General features: G+C 43.1%; 1 protein-coding gene across 2 annotated transcripts in view; it reads left to right on the forward strand.

Moving 5' to 3' along the window:
* The window catches only part of ZC3HAV1 (zinc finger CCCH-type containing, antiviral 1), a 63,400-nt gene that overhangs the window by 4,133 nt on the left and 35,052 nt on the right, over positions 1 to 24,215 (forward strand). For both annotated transcript variants that reach the window (XM_035699953.2, XM_049095238.1), the window contains exons 2-4: positions 14,978 to 15,113; positions 18,860 to 19,112; positions 23,204 to 23,974. In XM_035699953.2, the coding sequence (XP_035555846.1) occupies positions 14,978 to 15,113; positions 18,860 to 19,112; positions 23,204 to 23,974 (1,160 nt within the window). The remainder of the gene's footprint in view (positions 1 to 14,977; positions 15,114 to 18,859; positions 19,113 to 23,203; positions 23,975 to 24,215) is intronic.

The raw sequence follows: 24,215 nt of genomic DNA on the forward strand, positions 1-24,215 counted from the left end.
ACTTATAAAATTTCCTTTATATTCCTTTATATAAAAATTCCTTTATATTCATAGATTGGATTTTTCCTCTTTATCCTGCAGTTCTAGTCTTTCTTATATTGCTTTTAGCTATACATGTTAGTCAACAGGGGCTTGCTTGAATGTTGGGTATTCTCTTGTTTTGGTGCATCAGTTTGGATATTTTTTTCTTTAAGATTTCATTTATTTATTTGAGAGGGAGAGAGGGAGAAAGCGAGCACAAGCAGGGAGAGTGGCAGAAGGGAAGGGAGAAGCAGTCTCCCTGTTGAGCAGGGAAGCATGGCCTGCGGCTCCCAGAACTCCCAAGACCAAGACCAGAGCAAGGGCAGACGCTCAACCGACTGAGCCACCCAGGCTCCCCCAGTTTGGATATTTCTATCTGCTTTGCTGAAATATATGCCCAAGCAGGGAGTTCTAATCCCAGTTCCAAGGCAAGCAATAACTACCATTTATTGAACAAATAACTATGTATCAGGCCCTGTAACAGGCACTTTAGAGATGGTATCCAAGCTAGTCTTCACCGTGGCTCCTGAGGGAGGTAATGTAAATCCTTAATATAAGGATCTTAATATAAGGCAACTCAGACCAGAGCTGTTTAGAAATTTAGAAATGTACATTTAAAAAATATTATTTATTTATTTATTTAGAAAAGTACTGAAGTCCACAGAGCAGATAACTTGCAGAGTTGTTGAACCCAGATCCATCTGTATGATTTCTTAACCAGCTACTCATGTGGTGTAGTAGCTGTGTGAAGTAGGACCTTTCAGTAATTCAAGTTGTGTGTTGTTGGTGGTGCTTTTTTTTTTTTTTCTAGAATAACTGTTTAACTGTGTGAAGCAGGCTGTTGAGCATTTTCAACCAGCTTTGCGGTTTTTGCCAATGTGGGTGTTTCCTCTGGGTTCTTTCCTGTTTGTATGCCTTTCCTGTTTGATTAATTGTAACTTTGGGTGCAGTGGGTAGATGGGAAGAGGTTTAATTGACTATTCAATAAATTGGAAAAAAAAAAAAAGCCCAAATTGCAAAGAATAATATAACAAGCATCAGAGTATTTATTTTTTATTTTTTTAAAGATTTTATTTATTCATAGAGACAGAGGGAGAGAGGGGCAGAGACACAGCAAGGGGGAGAAGCAGGCTCCATACAGGAAGCCCGATGCGGGACTCGATCCCAGGTCTCCAGGATCACACCTGGCTGCAGGCGGCACTAAACCGCTGTGCCACCAGGGCTGCCCCGCATCAGAGTATTTTACATATTCTGAATATGTAATATAACAAAGGTTATATTAGAGAAACTACAATATAATAAGCTTATAACTCACCTCCCAGAATAAAGAAATACTAACATTTTTCATTTTCACATATCTTTCAAAGTAAAATAAAAACCATAATGGGCCTAAAACTATTTTCTATTTCTTAGTCTCATTCCCTTCTCTCCCCAGAAGTAACCTCGATTGGGATTGTGGTGTATGTTCTGACCTTTCATGATTTTATAATTTCCTCACATATATGTTTGTATCCATGTATGAAATATAGTATTGTTGTATGTATTTTAGAATTTTTACTCAATGTTATGTTTTGGGGATCTATTCCTGTTGACATATAAGGATCTAATTTATTCATTTTAACAGCTATATAGTATTTCTTTAAAGATTTTATTTATTTATTCATGAGAGACAGAGAGATAGAGGCAGAGACATAGGCAGAGGGAGAAGCAGACACCCTACAGGGAGCCCAATATGGGCTTCCGGGATCATGCCCAGAGCTGAAGGCAGACGCTCAACCCCTGAGCCACCCAGGCCTCCTTAGTATTTCATCCTGTAATTTATGGCACAGCTCAGTACCTGTTGTCAAAGAAATGGTCATTTGGGATATTTCCAGTTTTTTGCTATAACGAACCATGCTGCCAAGACTACACGTCTCTTGGTGCTTCTCCAGAGTAGATCATTAGGAAGTGGAATTGCTGGGTTGAATGGTTGCACAGCTTCAACTTTTCCAGATTCTGACAAATATTTTCATGTTCGAGAGTCCCAGTTTCCCCATCTCAGGGCCAGCTGGCACTGGGTATTTTCAGACTTTTAAAAATTTATGCCAATTTGAAGGGCATAACATGATATCTTATCGTTTTAATTTTGAAAGGATTTTCAAGTCTTATGAAAAATTATAAAGCATCCAATGAGTTATCTGTGTACCCATGAATCAGCTTCAGAAATACAATGTTAAGGGCAGCCCGGGTGGCTCAGCGGTTTACGCCACCTTCAGCCTGGGGTGTGATCCTGGAGACCCGGATCAAGTCCCACATTGGGCTCCCTGCATGAAACCTGCTACTCCCTCTGCCTGCGTCTCTGCCCTTCCCGCCACCACCCCCCCCCCCCCGTCTACAATAAATAAATAAAATAAAAGAAAGAAATACAATGTTAATCATTTAACCCTCCCCCGAATTCTCTCTCTCTCTCTCTCTTTTTAAGTAAGCTCCATGCCCAGCGTGGAGCCCACCATGCAGCTTGAACTAACAACCCTGAGATCAAGACCTGAGCTGAGATCTAAAGTCAGATGCTTAGCCGACTGAGCCACCCAGGGGCCCCTGAATTCCCTTTGTTGATCATCTCCCCCATCTTAGAGGTGATAGAGATAAATACTGTTCTTTTTTTCTCTTCAGTTTTAATAAGGTATCATTGATTTAGAAACATTGTATATACTTAATGTGTACAATATGATATTCTGTTTTTTTTTTTTTAAGATTTATTTATTCATGAAAGACACAGAGAGAGAAAGGCAGAGATGTAAGCAGAGGGAGAAGCGGGCTCCAGGCAGGGAGCCCAATGGAGGACTCAATCCTGAGATCGTGGATCACGCCCTGAGCCAGGGGCAGGTGTTCAACCGCTGAGCCACCCAAGTGTCCCTTGTTTTTTTTTTTTTTTTTTTAAGTAATCTGTATGCCCAAAGTGGGGCTCAAACTCAAGAGTCCCATGCTCCCCAGAATCAGCCAGCCAGCCAGGTGCTCCTGTGGTATTTTGATATACGTATACATTGTGAAATTATTCCCTCAATCAAGCTAATTAACCTATCTCTTTACCCCCCCCCCTTTTTTAATGATGAAAACGCTTGTGATCAGCTTTCTCAGCAAATTTCAAGTATGCGTTATTGTTGTCTATAGCCACCATAGCGTACCTTAGATCTCCAGAATTTATTCATCTTATAACTGAAACTTTATATCCTTTGACCAATATCAGTGTATTACTCCCACCTGCCCCTCACCTCCAGTCCCTGGCAACTACCGTTCTACTTTCTGTGAGTTTGACTTTTTAGATTCCACGTATAAGAGAGATCATTACAGTAATTGCTATCTGCCTTGTATCGCTTAGTATAATGTCTTTTAGGTTTATCCATGTTGTTGTAAATGGCAGGATTTTTTTCTTTTTTATGGCTGAATCACATATTCCTTTGTATATCTATATATCTGTGTCTGTGTCTATATCCCTCATTTTCTTTATCCATTCATCTATCGGTGGATGTTTTGGTTGTTTCCAGATCTTGGCTCTTGTGACTAATGCTGCTTTGAACATGGGAGTGCAGATATCTCTTTGAGATATGATGTCATTTCTTTTGGGTATATACCTGAAAGTGGGATTGCTGATTATGCGGTAGTTCTATTTTTAATTTTTTGAGGAGTTTTTGTGCTGTTTTATATAGTGGCTGTATCAATTTATAATCCTACTGATAGTGCTCTGAATTTGATTTTTATTTTTACTATACACTTATTTTTAAATATGTATGTATGTATTTCTTTTTTTAAAAAAAGCTTTTACTTATTTGAGAGACAGAGCATGAGAGAGAGAGGCTGACTCCCCACTGAGCAGGAAGCCTGACATGGAACCCATTCCAGGACTCTGGGATCATGACCCCAGCCAAAGACAGATGCTCAACCAACAGAGCCAACCAGGTGCCCTATGTGTGCATTTCTAAGCAATATTTAGTATTGTTTTGCCTGTTTTCAAGCCTATAAATCATATCAATGCTAGGTATGCAAATACTTATTTGCTTTTGTGTGCACAGCATGATGATTCTGAGACTCACCTGTAGACCTGGACAAGATGGACTTCCTCCCTGAGCCCTCTGCTTTACAATCCTAGTTGTAGCTGTCTTTTATTTATTTATTTTTCTTATTTATGATAGTCACACAGAGAGAGAGAGAGGCAGAGACACAGGCAGAGGGAGAAGCAGGCTCCATGCACCAGGAGCCCGACGTGGGATTCGATCCCGGGTCTCCAGGATTGCACCCTGGGCCAAAGGCAGGCGCCAAACCGCTGCGCCCCCCAGGGATCCCTGTAGCTGTCTTTTAGTTACATCCCTGCTCGCTCTTTGAGGAGTCCATGGGGCCAAGGAATTGTGCCCATCTAGAACCTATAGTGCTTACTTTGATTCTAGACCTTGATCCAGGTTCCTGGGACCCTGGACTTCCAGAGCCCACTTCCAGGGCTTCTTCCCCAGGTCTTCCTCCATGTGGCTGACATGTTCATCGCCTGTATCTGATGGCTCTAGCAGTGTGGCCAGAGTTGGAAGCCAGGGCCGACTTGCTTCATTCTTATATAGCTCATCAGAGAACGCAGAGGAGTCTGAGAAGAATTCACACTTGGCTTTCCAGGTCATTTTGAAAGTATATTTGTCAAGATGGGAAGACAGATCATATTTTATTGAACCATTTTGTAGCTTGATTTTTTTACTTTTAAATGCTTAGGCACTTGGTGCGTAGACTTCCATTTTATCTTGCCCTGGGTCCCCTACATTTTAGGAGAGGGACTGCTTTCATTCTGTGATATGAATAGCTTTCTTTTGTATGAATGTGCAACTTACATATCAATTTTTCTTATCAAAATAGAGATTGTAATTTTTTGTTATTACAAACTGTGATGCATTGAATATGCATATGGTATATCTCTCCTTGTGACATGTGCAAGGGTCCCCTAGATAGCTACTAGTAGACTTACCTTCAGTTTTATGAGATAATCCCAAATTGTTTTCCAAGGGTGTAGACCAATTTTACTCCCATCAGAAGCATTCGAGCATTCCCTTGCTTCATATTCTTGCCATTTGACAAGATCGGCCTTTAGGGGGGTTGTCATGTGGTAGGGGTGAGCAGGGCCAAAAGAGCTACAGTAGCTTTATTGCTCTGTCAGGCAAAGGAAGCTGCAGCAAACACCTACAAGCCTGCGGGGAGGAGACATCGTCAGCCTTTTAAAATTTGTGCCAGTACAGGGATCCCTGGGTGGCGCAGCGGTTTGGTGCCTGCCTTTGGCCCAGGGTGCAATCCTGGAGACCCGGGATTGAATCCCACGTTGGGCTCCCGGTGCATGGAGCCTGCTTCTCCCTCTGCCTGTGTCTCTGCCCCTCTCTCTCTCTGTGTGACTATCATAAATAAATAAAAATTAAAAAAAAATCTTAAAAAAAAAATTTGTGCCAGTACAAGGAAATTGTACCTCACTGTGGTTTTAATTCTTTATATATTTCTAGGTCTCTAGGTGTCTTAAGACCTAATGCTCATATTTTAGGTTTGTCTTACCTGGTGTCAAATTTTTAGCACTTACTTCTTATTTCCATTTTGCTTTTTTTTTTTTTTTTGAGGTCTTATTGCTTTATTTTTGCTTGTGATAGTCATTTATTTATTTTACCATTTTTGAGGGTATCCTTCACGCTTCTCTTGATGAGCACTGAGTAATGGATAGAATCGCTGAATCAGTGGAACAGACACTTGAAATTAATAGAACCCTGTGTATTAAGTACACTGGAATTAAAATTATTTTTTAAGATTTTATTTATTAATTAATGAGAGAGAGAGAGACACACAGGCAGAGAGAGAAGCAGGCTCCATGCAAGGAGCCTGATGTGGGACTCGATCACGAGTCTCCAGGATCAGGCCCTGGGCGGAAGGCAGCGCTAAACCGCTGAGCCACCCGGGCTGCCTGGAATTAAAATTAAGAGACAAGACAAAACAAAACAAAGAGGAATGACCTTCAAACTGGGGGAAAAAATGTGTACAGTTCAATGGCAACAAGTACATTCATGATGTTGTGCAATCATTACCATATCTGGTTCCAGAACATTTTCCTCAGCCCAAACAGAAACCCTACACCAATCAGCAGTCTCCTTGTTCTCCCCTCTTTCCGGCAACCCTGGCAACCTCTAATCTACTTGTCTTGTTGTCTCCATGGGTGTGCCTTTTCTGGATGTTTCTCACAAATGGAATCATACTATTTGTCCCATTGTGCCTGGGTTCTTTCCCTCAGCATAATGTTTTCAAGGTTTGCCTTTCACTTTTGCATGTTCCGTGTCATTTGTGTGTTGTACTTATCGAGAAGTCTTCCTGGAAGTTCCTTCTGTTACTGCGTGTGCTTGGTCCGTGGAGTCTAGTTGACCGGTTGATGGCCATGGAGGCTGAGCTGTTTTTTGTGACATCAGGGCCCAGAGAGGGGCGTGTGCCCCATAAGAATCATTTGGGAATTTGTGTCTCTTTTTAGATTTGCTTCATGTTTATTTTCATTTGACTGAATCTGCAGCTTCAGTGCAGCTTCCTGCAGAAATTAAACTGAGAAACATAATGACATTATAAATGATCCTGTGAATCTTGATAAAACGTTGAGTAAGTGACAAAGAAGCATCTGATAACAAAATGTTTTCTACTTTTTACATAATCTAGAGATGGCAAGAGTGAACAATGAAAACAAATACAGGGTTGCTTTCCTCCCGTTCTAATTTGCTTACTGCTCCTTGACTACATTTACTTCCAAACAGGTATCTTTGATCTTTACCTACAGGTTATTCTGGAATTGGCGAGGCCCCAGAATGGGGGTGGGAAAGGGGTAAAGGAATCCAGGAGGACCGGGGATTTCAGACCCAGTGAGGAGTCAGTTCACACAAGTCAGAGCAGAGGAGCTGGACTCAGTTTTGTTTTGTTTTTAACATTTATTTATTTATCCATGTGAGACACAGAGAGAGAGAGGCAGAGACCCAGGCATGTGTCCCCTCCATGTGGGGAGCCTGATGTGGAATTCAAACCTAGGACCCTGGGATCACGACCTGAGCCAAAGGCAGACCCTCAACCACTGAGCCACCTGGAGATTTTTAGAAGTCCCTTAGGTGTTTCTAATGGGCGACACTAATTGGAGCACTGGAGACTGGAGGCATTGTCTGCAATAACAGAGAGGTGATTTCTGGGCACCCTACTCTCAGTACAATAGGCTGCACACGGATCCTTGGTGCCCCTGCCATCCTCCGCAGGCCTGGTCCTCTCCTGATGCCCTCTGCTGCTCAGCGTCTTGCAGCCAACCGGGTGCTTTCCTGCAGCTGGAGCTCACCCTGTGGCATCAGTCGGCTGGCCTTCTCTTCTTTGCACCTTGTGGGGTCCAGATAGTACAGTTGTGCTTAAAGCTGGCTCATTTCGGGGTGCTTGGGTGGCCCTGTCGGTTAAGTGTCTGCCTTCAACCATAAAGAATTACAAAAATTAGATCAACAAGGAAGAAGCTGAAATTTTCCAGTTATAATTATTTTTTAAGGTTTTGTTTTTGGGGCACCTGGGTGGCTCTGTTGGTTAAGCGTCTGCCTTTGGCTCAGGTCATGATCCCAGGGTCCTGGGATGGAGCCCCACATCAGGCTTCCTGCCCGGTGGGGAGTCTGCGTCCCCCTCTGCCCCTCCTCCCCCGGCTTGTGCTCTCTCTTAAATAAATAAAATCTTAAAAAAAAAAAAAAAAAAAAGCTGGTTCATTTCTTCAGCTCCACATTTTCTCTACCCCTACCACCCCCATTCTTACCCTTATCCTGCCCCTGTGTTCTCTCTTGGCCTACTCTGATCCTTCCCCTGGTAATAGGGCTTCCAGATTCTCGGAGCTGCCCCTGTATCTAGTAGCGAGGCTGGTTGACCTTGAACGTCAGCAGCACAAACAACAGAGAATGGGAGTCTCATGGCTTTGAAATCATATTTCATTACAGTTGTTTATGATGGATGACATTTTATTCTTTAGACCAGCGTTCTCTAGATTTTATCTTTTACATGTCCTGGTTTCTTTTTCACCTGGTTTATATCACTGTGAGCTATTCCCTGTTTTCTGTACAAATCAACATATCATTGTTTTTATCAACCCCTCCCCACAAGGTGTTGTGGGGGGGAGAAGGGGAGGGGTAATTTTGAGACAGATTCCTGTCAAAAAACAAGACTCTCCCTTAGGTTGTTATCTTTTCCTTGTTGGTCTGGTGGTTGAGCCCAGGTCTGGCTGTGTGTTTACTGGCTGGTGAAGTCCGAGAGCTCCGGGGTGACCATCTCGTTCTGGAACCTAGCTTGGACTCTGATCGGACTAGTCCAGCTAGCAGTTCTCAGCTCCAGCTGCACAGTAGAGTCACCTGCCACCCCTTGTCAAATTAAATCAGTCTCCGAGGGTTAGGCTTAGGTATTTCCAAACACTCCCCAGTTGATTATTATGTGTAGCCAAGGATGAGAGCCACTCTACCGCCCAGACCTCATCTGAGGTGTAGGGGAGGATTTATTGCCAGGGTTAAAATAATATTTTGTTCTGTGGCTGGAAGAGAAAAGCGAAAAGGTCATTTGTTTTTAGGCTTTGGCCAGAGATCCTGACACAGAGACAATTGTGCTCTTTCAAGGCTGTCTTTGCTCTTTTTAAAAAAAGTTATCGTCTCCTATCCCAACTCACCATGTTTGAAGTTTATCTGCTCCAAGTGCAGCAAAATTCTGCAAACATTTGTTTTTCCCTGGGCAGTACATAATGGTTTGTAGGAGTGCTCGCCTCTGTGCCGGGAGGTGGGGAGCCCCGTGGCTGTGCTTCCGCAGTCTCTGATGTCCTCCAGACTCCCAAGAGGACTCATGGGCCAGGGGGGCAGCAGCATCACCTGGGCACTTGTTAAAAATGCAAATCCTCAGTCCCCACCCCAGACCTACTGATCAGAAACTCTGGGGGTGAAGCCCAACAATCTGTTCTAACAAACCTTCTAGGTGATTTTTTTTTTTTTAAGATTTTATTTATGTACTCATGAGAGGCACAGAGAGGCAGAGACACAGGCAGAGGGAGAAGCAGGCTCCTCGCAGAGAGCCCAATGTGGGACTCGATCCCAGGACTCCGGGATCGCACCCTGAACCCAAGGCAGATGCTCAACCACTGAGCCACCCAGGTGCCCCCCAAAAAGTAGTTTCTGTCATTTGCTCTTTCCCTGCTACCTCATCTACATGATTTACATGCATTTGCTCTCCTTATACTCTGCTCTCAATTTTCCATTAATAGCTGGGGAACAGTGGTTTAAATAATCCAGAATGACTTCTTTTTCTTCTCCTCCTCCTCTTCCTCCTCCTCCTTCTCTTTTCTTCTTTGTCTTCGTCTTCTTCTTCGTTGTCTTTCTTTTTCTTCTCTTTCTCCTGCCCCCCTCCCTTTTTTGGTTTGAAAAAGTTTTGATCCATTTTTGTTTTTCCAGATTAGGCTTTGTTTATTTGTTTTTGAGATCGGGGTTCACATATCAGGTCTTCCTCTTATTTGAGTTGCCTTTGATTTCTTGTTTTGTTTTTCTCATTTCTCATTTTATCAGCCTCAGTTTCCCAAAGTATAAAAAGTAAACTGCTTCCTCAGAGGCTTACCATGTTACTTATTAAATAATAGATGCAGAGTTCCTGGCACTTAGTGCGCATGTAATAAATGTCTTTTTGTTTTGTCTTCCCGGGTTTGCTCCCAAAGAGATGAGCACAAACTGCCCCAGCCTCGTGGCTGACCAATATGCTGAAATGAGGGCAAAGAAAAAGCCTTCGAGAAGTGGGGAGAAGTCAGGGGAATGTGGGAAAATGGAGTAGGGCCTCCCAGGGAGGAGGCTGCTCGTCAGACACCAGGGCTAAACAACTAAACAGAGATGTTGGAGACCGAAGCTGGATGCAGGGTGAGTGTCCCAAATCTGGAGGAATGAGCAGTTTGCCTGAGGATGGAGGTAAGAAGTGACTAGGGAAACCCAGCCTTCAGACAGGCAGCAGCAGGGACCCAGCCAGCAAGTGTGTGCTAGGCGGGCCATTCTGCCAACATGAGGGCCTTCGGTGAGCTTGGAGAAGCCTAGAGACTCAGGGCTCCAGACAGAACCATTAGGCTGCCTGGTGGCCTTTATTTAGAGGAAACGTTGACTTCAGGGACCTTGGACGTCGCCTCTTCCTCTTCCTCAGCTGGGACAGATAGGACCATTGCTGCATCTAGCCATGACCTGGAGAGGGGCTGGGTGCTCTTCTATGATCCTCATTTGGCCGTCAGAGGGGTGCCATAGTCTTGGCACCCAGTTCAGGATGACTGGATGGAGCTAAAGGGAACGTAAAGGTTCTAAACTCCTTTCCAGTCACAGTTGTCATGTATCTCTGAGACAGAGGTGGAACCTGCCTCGCAGTGGGGTGTTTGTTTCAACGAGGTTATCGTCAGCTCCAGGGCAAGGGGATCATTGTTGGCACTGGCCAGTGGAGTGAGAGGCCTTATAGTTAAGGGGTCTCACATTCATTTGGTGATGGGGGGGCCTGGGCCGGAGGCTGAGCCCTCCCCCTGCTGTAAGTTCTCTTGAGATTCTCCCCACCGTGGGAGGAGTGTTAGGGTGGAGTCTAGCCCAGCTGCTGAGGGCTCGGGGGGGCGGGTGGAGACTGTTGGGAGCAGTTATGGGATCACAGAACCCCAAAACCAGCTAAGAGAGCTGAAGTCAGCTTTATCCAGGAGTGCCAGAGACCTAGAAGGGCCCGCCTGAGGAAATGGCTCGGATGGAGGCTGTTACCAGAGCCTGACCAGTGGCCCGTGACTTCTCTCTCTATGAAGCAAAGTGCAAGGGAGAGCTGGTTGGGGTTTAAGGGCTCAGATGGTAGCAGACACAGTCATTGATTCTGTGATTTTAAAAAAATTTTAGGAGGTTCCACAGCTAGATCTGAAGGCAATTCCAGAGGGTTTCAGAAATGTCTTATACACAAGCAGCATTTGAATAGTGGCTTCTATTTTTTAAAAGTAATCTCTGGGGATCCCTGGGTGGCGCAGCAGTTTAGCGCCTGCCTTTGGCCCAGGGCGCGATCCTGGAGACCCGGGATCGAATCCCACGACAGGCTCCCGGTGCATGGAGCCTGCTTCTCCCTCTGCCTGTGTCTCTGCCACTCTCTCTCTCTCTCTCTCTCTGTGTGACTACCATAAATTAAAAAAAAAAAAAAAAGTAATCTCTGCACCCAATGCGGGGCTCAAACTCATCAAGAGTTGCATGCTCTACTGGCTGAGCCAGCCGGGTGCCCAGAGTAAATGACTTGTAAAGATTAATTCATGGAGAAAGACTTTTATCTAGATGTTTACATTAAAAACATTATAAGCTTCAGTAAGATAATTTTGCAAAGTTGTTTGCATTTCTGCTTATTAGTAACAACTAAAAAATAGTGGCAACAGATAAATGTTTAATATTTTGGAAATGAAAGAAAACTATTAAAAGGAAGATTTTGGGAAGCCTGGGTGGCTCGGCGGTTTAGCACTGTCTTTGGCCCAGGGCCTGATCCTGGGGACCTGGAATCGAGTCCCACATCAGGCTCCCTGCTGGAGCCTGCTTCTCCCTCTGCCTGTGTCTCTGCCTCTCTCTTTCTGTCTGTGTCTCTCATGAATAAATAAATAATTAATAAATAATCTTAAAAAAAGAAAAGAAAGATTTTAATTCTCTATAAGGAAAATAGAACCTGAATAAATGGAGAGAGAGTTTCTGTTCCAGAATCAGAAGATTAATTAATGAACTTAAGATGGCATAATATCTGATCTAATTTCTGGAGTTAACATAAATTAGATTCTCAATATCATATTTTCCTGGAATTGACAAAATCATAATAATTTCTATAGAGAAAATGATAGGTAAGCACACTAAAGAGTTTTTGGAAAAGGAGCAAACCAGTGATGTGACAAATTACTCTGTTAATATTTAAAATATTGTGCAAAGGAGATTTAAGTTGTATTAGATTCAAAGCAGAACAGTAGATTGATAAAATTGCAATAGAGATTGTGACAGTTCTAAATCTTTTACAAGATTAACACAAAATAGTCCAGGATAACAGAATAAAAAGAAAAGAATCCTATTTAATAGAATTCTTATTGAGGGGCGCCTGGGTGGCTCGGTCAGCTAAGTGTCCGACTCTTGATTTTGGTTCAGGTCATGATCTCAGGGTTGTGAGACTGAGCCCTGAGGCGGACTCTGCATTGGGCATGGAGCCTGCTTACGATTCTCTCTCTCTCTCTCTCTCTCTCTCTCTCTCCCTCTGCCCCTCCCCTCCCTTCCTTCCCCTCTTAAAAAAAAAGAATAGAATTGTTATTGAGAAAAGTTGATGTAAAGCATTTCTGTCCCTTTCTGACACTACTTGTCATGATAAGCTCCAGATGTTTTAAAGAATTAAAGCTGAAGATATCTCTTTTATAAGTGAAACAAAATGTTCTATTTATCCCACTATGGTGGAGGAATTGAAAGGCAAATTGGAAGGGTCTGATTATATAGAAATTCAGCAACAATGGGCAGCCCGGGTGGCTCAGCGGTTTAGCGCCGCCTTCCACCCAGGGTGTGATCCTGGAGATCCAGGATCGAGTCCCACCTCGGGCTCCCTGCATGGGGCCTGCTTCTTCCTCTGCCTCTCTCTCTCTCTCTCTCATGAATAAAATCTTAAAAAAAAAAAAAAAAGAAAGAAATTCAGCAACAGCAAATTAAAGTTCTCAGTAGAAAGGGAAAAAATGCAAAACTACTTGAAATAAATAAGGCTGGTAATGATTAATTTTTAAAAGTATAAAGACAGGGGTACCTGGGTGGCTCAGGCAGTTAGACATCTGCCTTCAGCTCAGGTCATGATCCTGCTGGGGTCAAGCTCTGGATCAGGCTCCCTGCTCAGCGGGGAGCCTGCTTCTCCCTCTCCCTCTGCTGCTCCACCACTGCCCCCCCTCCCAGCTTGTGCTCTCTCTCTTTCAAATAAATAAATAAAATTTTAAAAAATAATGAAAGTATAAAGAACAACTATAAATCTGTCAGAAACCATTCTCTACTATAGGTAAACAGTTAAAGAATGTGAACAAATAGTAAAGATGTAAGGAACCTAAGGAGTAAGTAGGGAAATTAAGCATCAAGCCAACATTTGGGAATATTTCAGTCTTGTTAATAAATTAAGTGCAAATTAAAAGCATAAGTCTATTTTTTACCTACTGAAGTAGCAAAAGTGATAAAACTCCTTTTTAATGTGTTTGCAGGGAAATAGACACACTCAGATTGCTGGTATGTTTCCTGGAGAGCAGTAGATCAAAATGAAACAAGCTGCCAAGAAAATTACTGTTCTTTGAGGCAATACTCCCAAAGGAATAAATCTCAGGAAAATATTGTAAAAGATGGAAGGTTATTTGTAGAAAGGCAATCGTAGCCATGCTACCTATGTAGTGAAAATCCGGCCATTACCTAACCACCTTATAATTTGATGATGGTTGTACAAACTAGAAAGTATTAATATCCCATCATATTAATAACCACTAAAACCATAAATCTGAGGACTTTGGCAATAATTGTAGGTAGCATACATAAGTTAAAGAATGGAATGAGTTTGTTATGTGGACTCTGGTAATTGCCAAATTATGTTTGCCTAATGAAAACAACATTGCTATCACGGTTTCTCAGTGATCTAAATCAGTGCTTCTTGGACCTTAATGTCATTAAGTCATTGGGGGATGTTGCTGAATGGCAGATTTTGATTCAGTATAACCAGGCTAGGGCCTGAAACTCTAAATTTCTGACAAGCTCCCAGAGAGGTGATGGTGATGCGATAGGTTATCCCACTATACTTTGGATACAGGAGACCTAGGTCTCTGCCATCCAGATGGTAGCCACTAGTCATGGGTGGCTATTGAAATTTAAATTTATTAACTTAAAAAAGTAAAATAGAAAATTAGTTCTTAAGTCTTACTAGCTATATTTCAAGTACTTGGTGGCCATATTTGGCAAGCTCAGATTATAGAACAATTCCATCATCATAGAGTGTGTTCTCTTGGACAGTGTGGACCTAGATCATCAATGTCTTAAAAGGAAGGCATTATTATCTTTTTCTGTAGAGTTGTTTGAAACATACAACTAAGAGCTCATTCCATTCCTTTCTAGTCACAGATCATATAGGTATACATTGGTATATAAGATATAGAAATAAAGCAATGAATAATTTTGTATCATTAAAACATTTGATAAATGAAGTCTCTTTTCCCATCGACCTTTATTTTCAGTCCACAGATGCATGTTTTTTTTTAAAGATTTTATTTTTTTTAAAAAAATTTATTTTTAGGTAATCCCTGCACCTGACATTGGGCTTGAACTCACAAGTCTGAAATCAAGAGTCACTTGCCCTATGCACTGAGCCAGCGAGGTGCCCCAAGTCCATAGATGTATTATCCTAATTATTCTTTGTCCCTCAGTGGGCAATCATTTCCAATAAATTTATTTCACCAGTTTTTTCCCTTTAGTAATGTATACTAGAGGAGATACTGTTTAAAGAAGTATTGCAAAAAAAAAAAAAAGAAGTATTGCAACAATTTAAAATATAGATGTGTATAATTTGTGGGGAAAAAAAAAAACCATCCCCAGGGACACTTGCTTGGCTCATTCAGTTGAATGTCCAACTCTTGGTTTCAGCTTAGGCTGTGATTTCGGGGTTGTGGACTTGAGCCCTGTGCATAGGGCTCCATGCTCAGTGGAGAGCCTGCTCGCTGCTTGCCCACAATGTGTGCGCACTCTGTCTCAAATAAATAAACAAATAAAATCATTAAAAACAATTCCGGTATGCCCATTAGGTGTTTCATCAATTTATATTTTTAAAGTGTCTTCTTTAGGCAGGATTCCATACCAAAGGATGTGGGCCCAAATGATTTGTTTTTCTTTACTTCTGTGAAGTGGAAACACTGACAATTGTTGTTTTCTTCCAGGAATTTGTGCAAATATTCTCATGAAGTTCTCTCAGAAGAGAACTTCAAGGTCCTGAAAAACCATGAGCTCTCTGGACTGAACAAAGAGGAATTAGCAGTGCTCCTCATCCAAAGTGACCCTTTTTTTTTGCCTGAGGTAAGTTGTGATTCCTTCGTTATAAGCCACAAGAGACAATATTATTGGCAGTGTTGTGTCATGGATGGGTTGGAATAGGACCACAAAAGACTCAAAATCACCACCAGGCTCTGCAGATAGCAATCAACAGGTGACTGTTGCTAAGTGACCTATAGATTCCAGCAATTTCCTTCCCATTTGAGGTGATCTGAAGATACAGTATTAGAACTAGTTGATGCTTTACATCTAGGTAGCTTCCTGGAAGGAGATGGTCTTTTTTTTTTTTTTTTTTAAGATTTTATTTATTTAATCATGAGAGACACAGAGAGAGAGAGGCAGAGACATAGGCAGAGGGCGAAGCAGCCTCCCTAGGACTCCCGGGATCATTACCTGAGCCAAAGGCAGAGGCTCAACCACTGAGCCACCTAGGTGCCCGAATCTAGTAGGTTCTTAATTGCTGACCTGCTTCCCAGAGAATGGAAGAGATACCATGAATAAATAAGTGAAATCTTAAAAAATAAAAAAGAACCTACTAGACGTTGCTGTTGCTGAGGGATCCTAGAAGAACCTATTGACAAAATCTCTGTGAGGGCCCTCTTACCACCCTTTTACCACGTAGAGAGTCCAAAGAAGAGAGTGCCTTTTCGTTGGAAGAATTGAGTACTCAGAATTAGTGAGTGGGGTGGGGAGGTCCATGCCTGGTTTACTTTTTAGCTAATAGCTTGTTTACCATTTACCACTTGTCAGGGCTGAGATTGTAGATGGGGAGACTGCAATGTTTACCGGACTAGAGGTCTGAGGAGCTGGTTCCTATAGTGGAAAATCGACAAGAACATTGGTAGCATGGATGTGTATTTGAAAAAGCTGGGCAAGAGAAGTCTCTAAAGGGGTGTCTCAGGGGATCCCTGGGTGGCTCAGCGGTTTGGCGCCTGCCTTCAGGCCAGGGCATGATCCTGGGGTCCTGGGATCGAGTCCCACATCCGGCTCCCTGCAGGGAGCCTGTTTCTCCCTCAGTCTGTGTCTCTGCCTCTCTGTGTGTCTCTCATGAATAAATAGATAAAATCTTAAAAAAAAAAAAAAAGTCCTGATTCTGCTACCAACTACTTCTGTGATCACGGACAAAGCATGTAATCCTGGGTCTCACTTCATTTGATGTTTTACATTCGTTCAGCTAACATTTAGGAGTGCCTGCAGGTGGTAGGCATGGAGTTAAATCCTGAGGGCAGCTGTGGACAAGACACATTCCTGCCCTAACACCTGAAAGTGTCCTCACTTTTTCATTTTGCCTTGACCTGTGAGAACATAAAAGCATCAGGCAAACCAGACTTCTTGGTTTATAAGCTTGTAAAATTTAAATGTGCTTATTAAAGGTAGAAATGCTGTCATTTGCTCTAGCCTAATAAAGGCAGGAGCACTCTTACTTATTCATTAGGACAGTCCTAGGATTGTTAACCAGAATGTCATTTGTGAAGCCGCTAATTATTCTTCTCCCAGGGCCTTGGTTCTGGAACTTTAGTGAGCATCAGAATCATCTAGAGGGTTTGTTGAACCAGAGTGCTGGGTCCCACCTCTGGGGGCTCTGACTGTAAAATTTATTCATGAGAGATATATATAGAGAGGCAGAGACACAGGCAGAGGGAGAAGCAGGCTCCATGCAGGAAGCCGGATGTGAGTCTCGATCCCGGGACTCCAGGATCACGCCCTGGCTGAAGGCGGCGCTAAACTGCTGAGCCACCGGGGCTGCCCTGGATTTGCATTTCTGCTGAGTTTCCAGGTGGAGTTGACCCTGCCAGTCCAGGGACCACACTTTGTTGTTGTTTTTGGTTTTTTTGGCTTTCTTTTTGTTTTTAAAAGATTATTTCTTTATTTTTTTTGAAAGAGAGAGAGCCCAAGCTGGGGGAAGGATGGGATGCAGGGCTGGATCTCAGGACCCTGAGATCATGACCTGGGCCACTTAGGTGCCCCCAGGAATCACACTTTGAGCCCTGGTGGTTCTAGAGCCTAGAATCTGTATAGTAGGCTTCGTGGCAATGATGCCTGTTTGAATCAGGTTTTCAAAGTCGTCTGTGTACCTAAATTGTTGCTGGAGTCTGATTCTCATTAGGGTTAGGGTTAGGGTTAGGGTTAGGGTTAGGGTTAGGGTGTACCTAAATTGTCGTTGCTGGAGTCTGATTCTCATGTCATTGCCACCCAGAGAAATCACAGTGAACCAGGACGATCTGATGTACTCAGTGTGTTGAAACAATGTATACGTGTTTTGATCTTTAGGATTCTTTTATGTAGTGATTCAAACATTTGCAGCACATTTTATATTTTACACAATGTATTTACATATTTTATTATTTAATCTGCTCAATAACTTGGGTTATGTGGACAGAGCAACTATTTTCCTCCGTCACAGTGAAGGAAACAGAGACTGGGAGTAATAATTCAGGTGAGGTCCCCACAGCTGGTTCTGTGCCTGTGGACTTTAAAATCATATGGTCTGGCCTCTGGGACAGTATTTCAGTAAGAAATACTTATGCCTTCTTTTTCTTAATATTTTATTTATTTATTTTACATAGAGAAAGAGAGAGGGAGAGCACACAAGCAGGGGGAGCGGCAGCATGCAGGCAGAGGGAGAGGGAGAAGCGGGCTCCCCATGGAGCAGGGAGCCCATGGTGGGGCTAGATCCCAGGATCCTGGGATCATGACCTAAGCTGAAGGCAGCCGCTTACCCAACTGAGCCACCCAGGGCCCCAACTTATGCCTTCTTTTCAGCAAGGACTCTATGTCTGCAGAGCTAGCTGGGTAGATATATCTATTTACATAGGAATGTGAAAATTACCTTCTTTAGTTGACCTTTTAAGAGACTTTGTCATGTTTTGCCTAGCAGAGACAACGGTTGCGGTAAGACCCACATGTCCCTTTTTTTTTTTTTGAAGCTTTTTTTTTTTTAAGATTTTATTTATTCATGAGAGAGAGAAATTACTAGGTAGAGAGGCAGAGGGAGAAGGAGAGGCAGGCTCCCCACTGAGCAGGGAGCCCGATACAGGGCTCTATCCCAGGACCTAGGATCATGACCTAAGCTGAAGGCAGACATCTAACTGACAGCCACCCAGGCGCCCCTTTTTCAAAGCTTTTATTTTTAAGTCCTCTCTCCACCCAGCGTGGGACTTGAACTCACAACCCCCAGACCAAGAGACACATGCTCCACCATCCGAGCCAGCCAGGTGCCCTTCACATGTCCCTTTAATTGTAAAATGACTTGATAGTCTTCCTCCTTGGGGTTCCTTTGTAACATAGGGCTCCCTTTGGGTCCTATTTGGTCCTATCTGTGGCTGGCCATGGCCATCTTATTTTAATTCTTCCAAAGAGTTATTAAATTCGTGTTTCAGTTAGTTTGCAGGCCTCTTCTACTGCAAATAAATTGTCAGTTGAATACGGGATGCCTGGGTGGCTCTGTGGTTTAGTGTCTGCCTTTGGCCCAGGGCGTGATCCTGGAATCCTGGGATCAAGTCCCGCATCAGGCACCCTGCATGGAGCCTGCTTCTCCCTCTGCCTATGTCTCTGTCTCTCATGAATAAATAAATAAAATCTTAAAAAAAAATCAGTTGAATACAACTCATCACAGGTTGTGGAAGACACATATATTTTTTTCCTTCAGTAGATCTCTGCTTACAGCTAACTTTTTTGTATACTTAGGCTTTCCCTAGTGAATATGTGGCAGGTGCGGGAAGGTGTATTGTCTCTGGCAACATAGTTGTCTCTGTTTCTCTCTTCTGCAGATATGCAAAAATTATAAGGGAGAGGGTCGAAGAGTTATTTGTGACAAGTATCCACAGTGTGAAAGGCTCCACATCTGTGAGCACTTTACCCGAGGGAATTGTGGGTATGCCAACTGCCTCAGGTCCCATAACCTGATGGATAGAAGGGTGCTGGCGATCATGAGGGAGCACGGCCTGAGCCCCAGCGTGGTTCAGAACATCCAGGACATCTTCAACAACAAGCACAGCCGAAAGAAACACTCCGGGTACAGAGGTACATGCTTTCTCCTTTTTCATTAACAGAAGAAACAGAAATAAACAGAAATCACAAGGGAAGTGTATCTTTACCTATAATCCTTCTACCTCCCCATGTCAAGCTATTTTTGCTTGCAGACCTTGTCTCTATGGATACATAATTTTTACTTGATTATAATCACAGTATGTATGCAATTTTGCAATTTGATTTTCATGCTAAGCACTATCCACTTACCCCACTTTGTTAAAATGTTTATAATTTTTCTAAAAGCTAATCATAAAGCTTTCCCCCCCCCACCAACTGTTAGCATTTTGTCCCAATAACATTTTGTTGCGATTGTTTTGTCACTTTCTCTCAGTATCTGTACACATATCCACACTGATACACACACACACATAACATTTTTGTGGTTAGAGCATTTGAGGTATGCAGTCATACCTCCACATCTCTATATATAAACATGCACTTCCTTAATAAAACAAGGCCACCCTCTTCCATAACGACAATACAATTAATACAGGAAATCTAGCATTAATGCAAAACTATACACAATTTAATTCGTAGTCCTCAGTACTATTCCTTTTTTTTTTTTTTTAAGATTTTATTTATTTATTCATGAGCAACACAGAGAGAGAGACAGGGAGAGAGGCAGAGGGAGAAGCAGGCTCCGTGCAGGGAGCCCAACGTGGGACTCGATCCCGGGTCTCCATGATCACGCCCCAGGCTGCAGGCAGCTGCCAAACCGCTGCGCCACCGGGGCTGCCCCTCAGTACTATTTCTTGAAAAATGTATTTATTTTTACCTTTTAAATTGTCTATGATATAACATAAAATTGACCCTTTTAACCATTTTTCAGTGTACAGTTCAGTGGTACTTCAGTGGTATTACGTTCACAATGTTGCCAGCCACGACCACCATCCATCCCCAGAACTTTTCCATCTTCCCAAATGCATACTATGTACCCCAGTACAATGACCCCCCTTCTTTGTCCTGCACCTGGCAACTGCGTTGTATTTTCTTGTCTCTATGAATTTGACTTCTCCAACATCCTCATAGAGGTGGAGTGATACAGGATTTATACTTTTTGTGATGAGCTAATTTCATTTCCATGTAATGTCTTCAAGGTTCAACCCACCCATGTGATAGCATATCCTTCCTTTTTTAAAAAAAGGAATATATACAAAATTATACATACAATTTTAAACATTGTGGTAAAAATATACATAACAAATTTTTTTTTTTTTAATTTATGATCGTCACACAGAGAGAGAGAGAGAGAGAGGCAGAGACACAGGCAGAGGGAGAAGCAGGCTCCATGCACGGGGAGCCCGACGTGGGATTCGATCCCGGGTCTCCAGGATCGCGCCCTGGGCCAAAGGCAGGCGCCAAACCGCTGCGCCACCCAGGGATCCCACATAACAAAATTTACCATCTGAACCATTTCTAAGTGTTCAGTGGTGTTAAGTACACTTATGTTGTTTTGTTTTGAGGCCCATCTCTAAAACTCACTTTATCTTGCAGAACTGAAACTCTATACATATGAAACAATACCTCATTTCCTCCTCCCCCTCAGCCCTGACAACCACCGTTCTACTTTCTGTTTTCATGAAGATGAATACTCTAGATACCAAATACAAATAGAATCGTATGAGATTTGTCTTTTTATGACACTGGCTTATTTCACTTTGCATAACATTCCACTGTGTGTATATGCCATGTTTTGTTTATCCATTCATCTGTGGTTGGATACTTGAGTGGCTTCTACCTTCAGCTACTATGAATAATACTGCTGTGAACATGGTTGTACAAATATCTGCTTGAGGCCTTGCCTTCGATTCTTTTGAGTATGCACCTGGAAGTGGAGTTGCTAAATCATGTAGTCATTCTATGTTCAATTTTTGAGGAACTGTCATCCCATTTTCATAGCAGCTCCGCTATTTTGTATTCCCGCCATCAGTGCTCCAGGGTTCCAGTTTCTCCATTTCCTCACCAATACGTGTTATTTTCGATTTTCAGGTTAACAGCCATCCTAATGGGTATGAAATGGTCAGTTCTATTCCTTAATCATTTTCACATTGTTTAATAATATCAACACTTGCAATTTTTTATGCCTTTCTGAAATGGATGTTAAAGAGGTGGATTTTATTATTTATTTATTTGTCAAGATTTTATTTATTTATTTGAGAGAGAGAGCACAGAGGAAGCAGGAGAAGGAGAAGCAGACTCCCCGCTGAGCAGGGAGCCCAGTGCAGGGCTGGATCCCAGGACCCTGGCATCATGACCTGAGCCAAAGGCAGATACTTAACTGACTGAGCCACTCAGGCACCCCTTTTTTAATTTTTTAAAAATTTTTAAAAGATTTTATTTATTTGAGAGAGAGAGAGCAGGGAGAGAGGAGGTGAATTTTATAAAGCGGATAGAATACATAATTTTAAGATTCTATAATACGTAATAAACAATTACACCTCTTTATATTTGAGAAATTCTTTATAATTAACCAGGAATTTTTCACCCAAAATATCTCATCGTTCTTCCTGATGGCAAAGCCATGAAGACAGGCGTATTATTAGCCTCAATTGATTAAGGAGACTGAGGGTCAGAAATATTAAATGACTTTTATTTTAATTTATTCTTTAAAAAGATTTTACTTATTTATTCATGAGAGACACAGAGAGAGGCAGAGACACAGGCAGAGGGAGAAGCAGGCTCCACGCAGGGAGCCCAATGCGGGACTCGATCCCGGGATCCTGGGATCACATCCTGAGCCAAAGGCAGAGCTCAACCGCTGAGCCACCCAGGTGTCTCTTAAATGACTTTTATTGTAAGCAGTCTTAAATCATTTTTACTATGAATAAATAGAAGAGATGTTTTCAAGGCCTCACACCACTAGATAGTGGCAGAGCTTACGTGTTCTGCTCCCTCATCTGGTGTATTTTCTCCCACATTGTAATGCTCTCTGAACAGGGGAACACCTGGAGGGATGTGTTCTGGTGTAGTTTCCCAATATAAATTCATGGTATGTGAGAGAGATCTTATGTATTATCCCTTCTGGTTAATTTACTTGATTAACTATTTTGTTGGCAGGAGAAGTATGTTTGCTTTTACTCTATTACCCCTGCCCTTTGAGTTTGGAAGAGAAGGGCCCTCTTCCTGCCCTTCCCCACACATATAATAGCCAGCTTATATACCACACATGCACACACAACACACATACACCACATACAGGCATACATACCACACACTTGTACACACCACACACAAACACACATGCATTCCCACCATACATGCATACATACTTCACACTACATGCACATCTTACTGACAATGTCTCACACACGTACACTGCATATGTACATCTTATACACATATACACCTCATGTGTGCATGCACACCCAGAACAATACACACCACACATAAATGTGACAGACGTGCCTACCACACATACACACTTCACACGCACTTGCAAGCACCCGTGCCCACTCCTTCCCTCCTCTTCCCCAGGGACTCATCAAGTTTCTTGAGAGAGGCTAATTCTTCTTGATATCTCTCACCTAAGCTTGGATATTTGGGGACTAGATGAAGAACTCTGGAAAGATTTCTAGTTTAAATGAAATCAGACCTTTTTACTGTGGTTTCATTTTTATTAATTTATTTCTTGTGTGTGTGTGAATCCTTAGTTTGTTGGGGGACCTTCGACAACATGGGCAAAACCTAAATGACTTGGAAAATACTCCCTGACCTGCACTAGTCTGCATCTCCATTCCTCAGAGTGGTGAATGTTGACGGGAACCAGAGCATAGTGGACACCCCCAGCTAAGAGCTTGGGGGCTTGGGGTTACATCTGAGGCCCAGGAGAGAAGTTGAGACCAGCCAGGGTCACTCTGACTCTCATCCTGGGCCATGGGGCGGGGGGTGTTTCCTGCTCTGCTAGCAGAATAGCAGATTCCTCCTTCATCTTTAACATCCTTCCCAAGACTTTTACACACCAGATTGGGACACGTGATTTTGATGGAATGTAGATCACAAACTTGGAAAAGCTGAGGAGGAACAGTGGCGAGAACCCAAACGTGCTAATGCTCATTCTCCTTGTTTGGTTTTTCTTTTCCTAGCTCCTCCCTCCTATCGTAGAGACAAGGCATACAGAGGTAGAAGCAAGAGCAGAGACCGATCATTTCAGGGTAGTACAGAATTTCTTCCATCTGCTCCAGCTCCTGCTCAGAAGTCCTGCTCGTCCAGTCCAGATCCAGTGGGCCACAGGCCTCCCCTGGATAATGTGCCCGTCGAGGATCTGGCCCACAAGTTTGGGCGTCTGGGAAGTCAGGATTGCCCTCAGCCTTCCCCGGTCTCACCTAAGGCCAATAGTCTCAGAGGAGCAGGTCAAGTGGGAGGAAGCCGGCGGTTTTCAGAGAACGGCAGTCCAGAGGATCTCTTTTATGGGCATCAAGATAGCATTTTCTTTCCTTCTGATTCGACGCCTGCCTCCAACCGGAAGGGCCCTGACTCCGGGCTGAATGACAAAGGCACCAGTAGAGAGTCTGTGTTTTCCTGGAGTAAGGCCACTTCTGGCTCTGTAGGTTCTCTGCAAACACCTGAAACCATAACCACCAGAAAGAGCACAGGCCTGCTTTCCCCAGACGGCATGAGCGCCGAGGCCAGAGGTAGCAATCAAAATGCCCAGTATTTCCCGCTTTTTAATAATAACGTTGATGGAATGGCCACGGATGGAACTTCCGCAAGATCTTTAAATTACAAAACCACAACCAGAGGACAGAGAGAAAAATCGTTACCTCGGAATCAGGACGCGGGAACTCCTCCCGGTAATGTCCAGACCACTGGCACAATTATGGGTGGTGATGATCCAGCAGCGGCACCTGCTAACGGTAAGGTGAAGCCACCTTGGGCCAGTAAATCTGTCCACGGCATACCAGACGGCTCTAGTCAAGTTGTGGGGGGAAGCCCCCCAGTGTCAATACTGGTGCCTCTGGTTTTGACTTTTTTTTTTTAAAGATTTTATTTATTTATTCATGAGAAACACAGAGAGAGAGAGAGAGGCAGAGACACAGGCAGAGGGAGAAGCAGGCTCCATGCAGGGAGCCTGATGTGGGACTCGATCCCGGGACC

The sequence above is a fragment of the Canis lupus genome, chromosome 16 (assembly GCF_003254725.2).
Source record: "Canis lupus dingo isolate Sandy chromosome 16, ASM325472v2, whole genome shotgun sequence".
Lineage (NCBI taxonomy): Eukaryota > Metazoa > Chordata > Mammalia > Carnivora > Canidae > Canis > Canis lupus.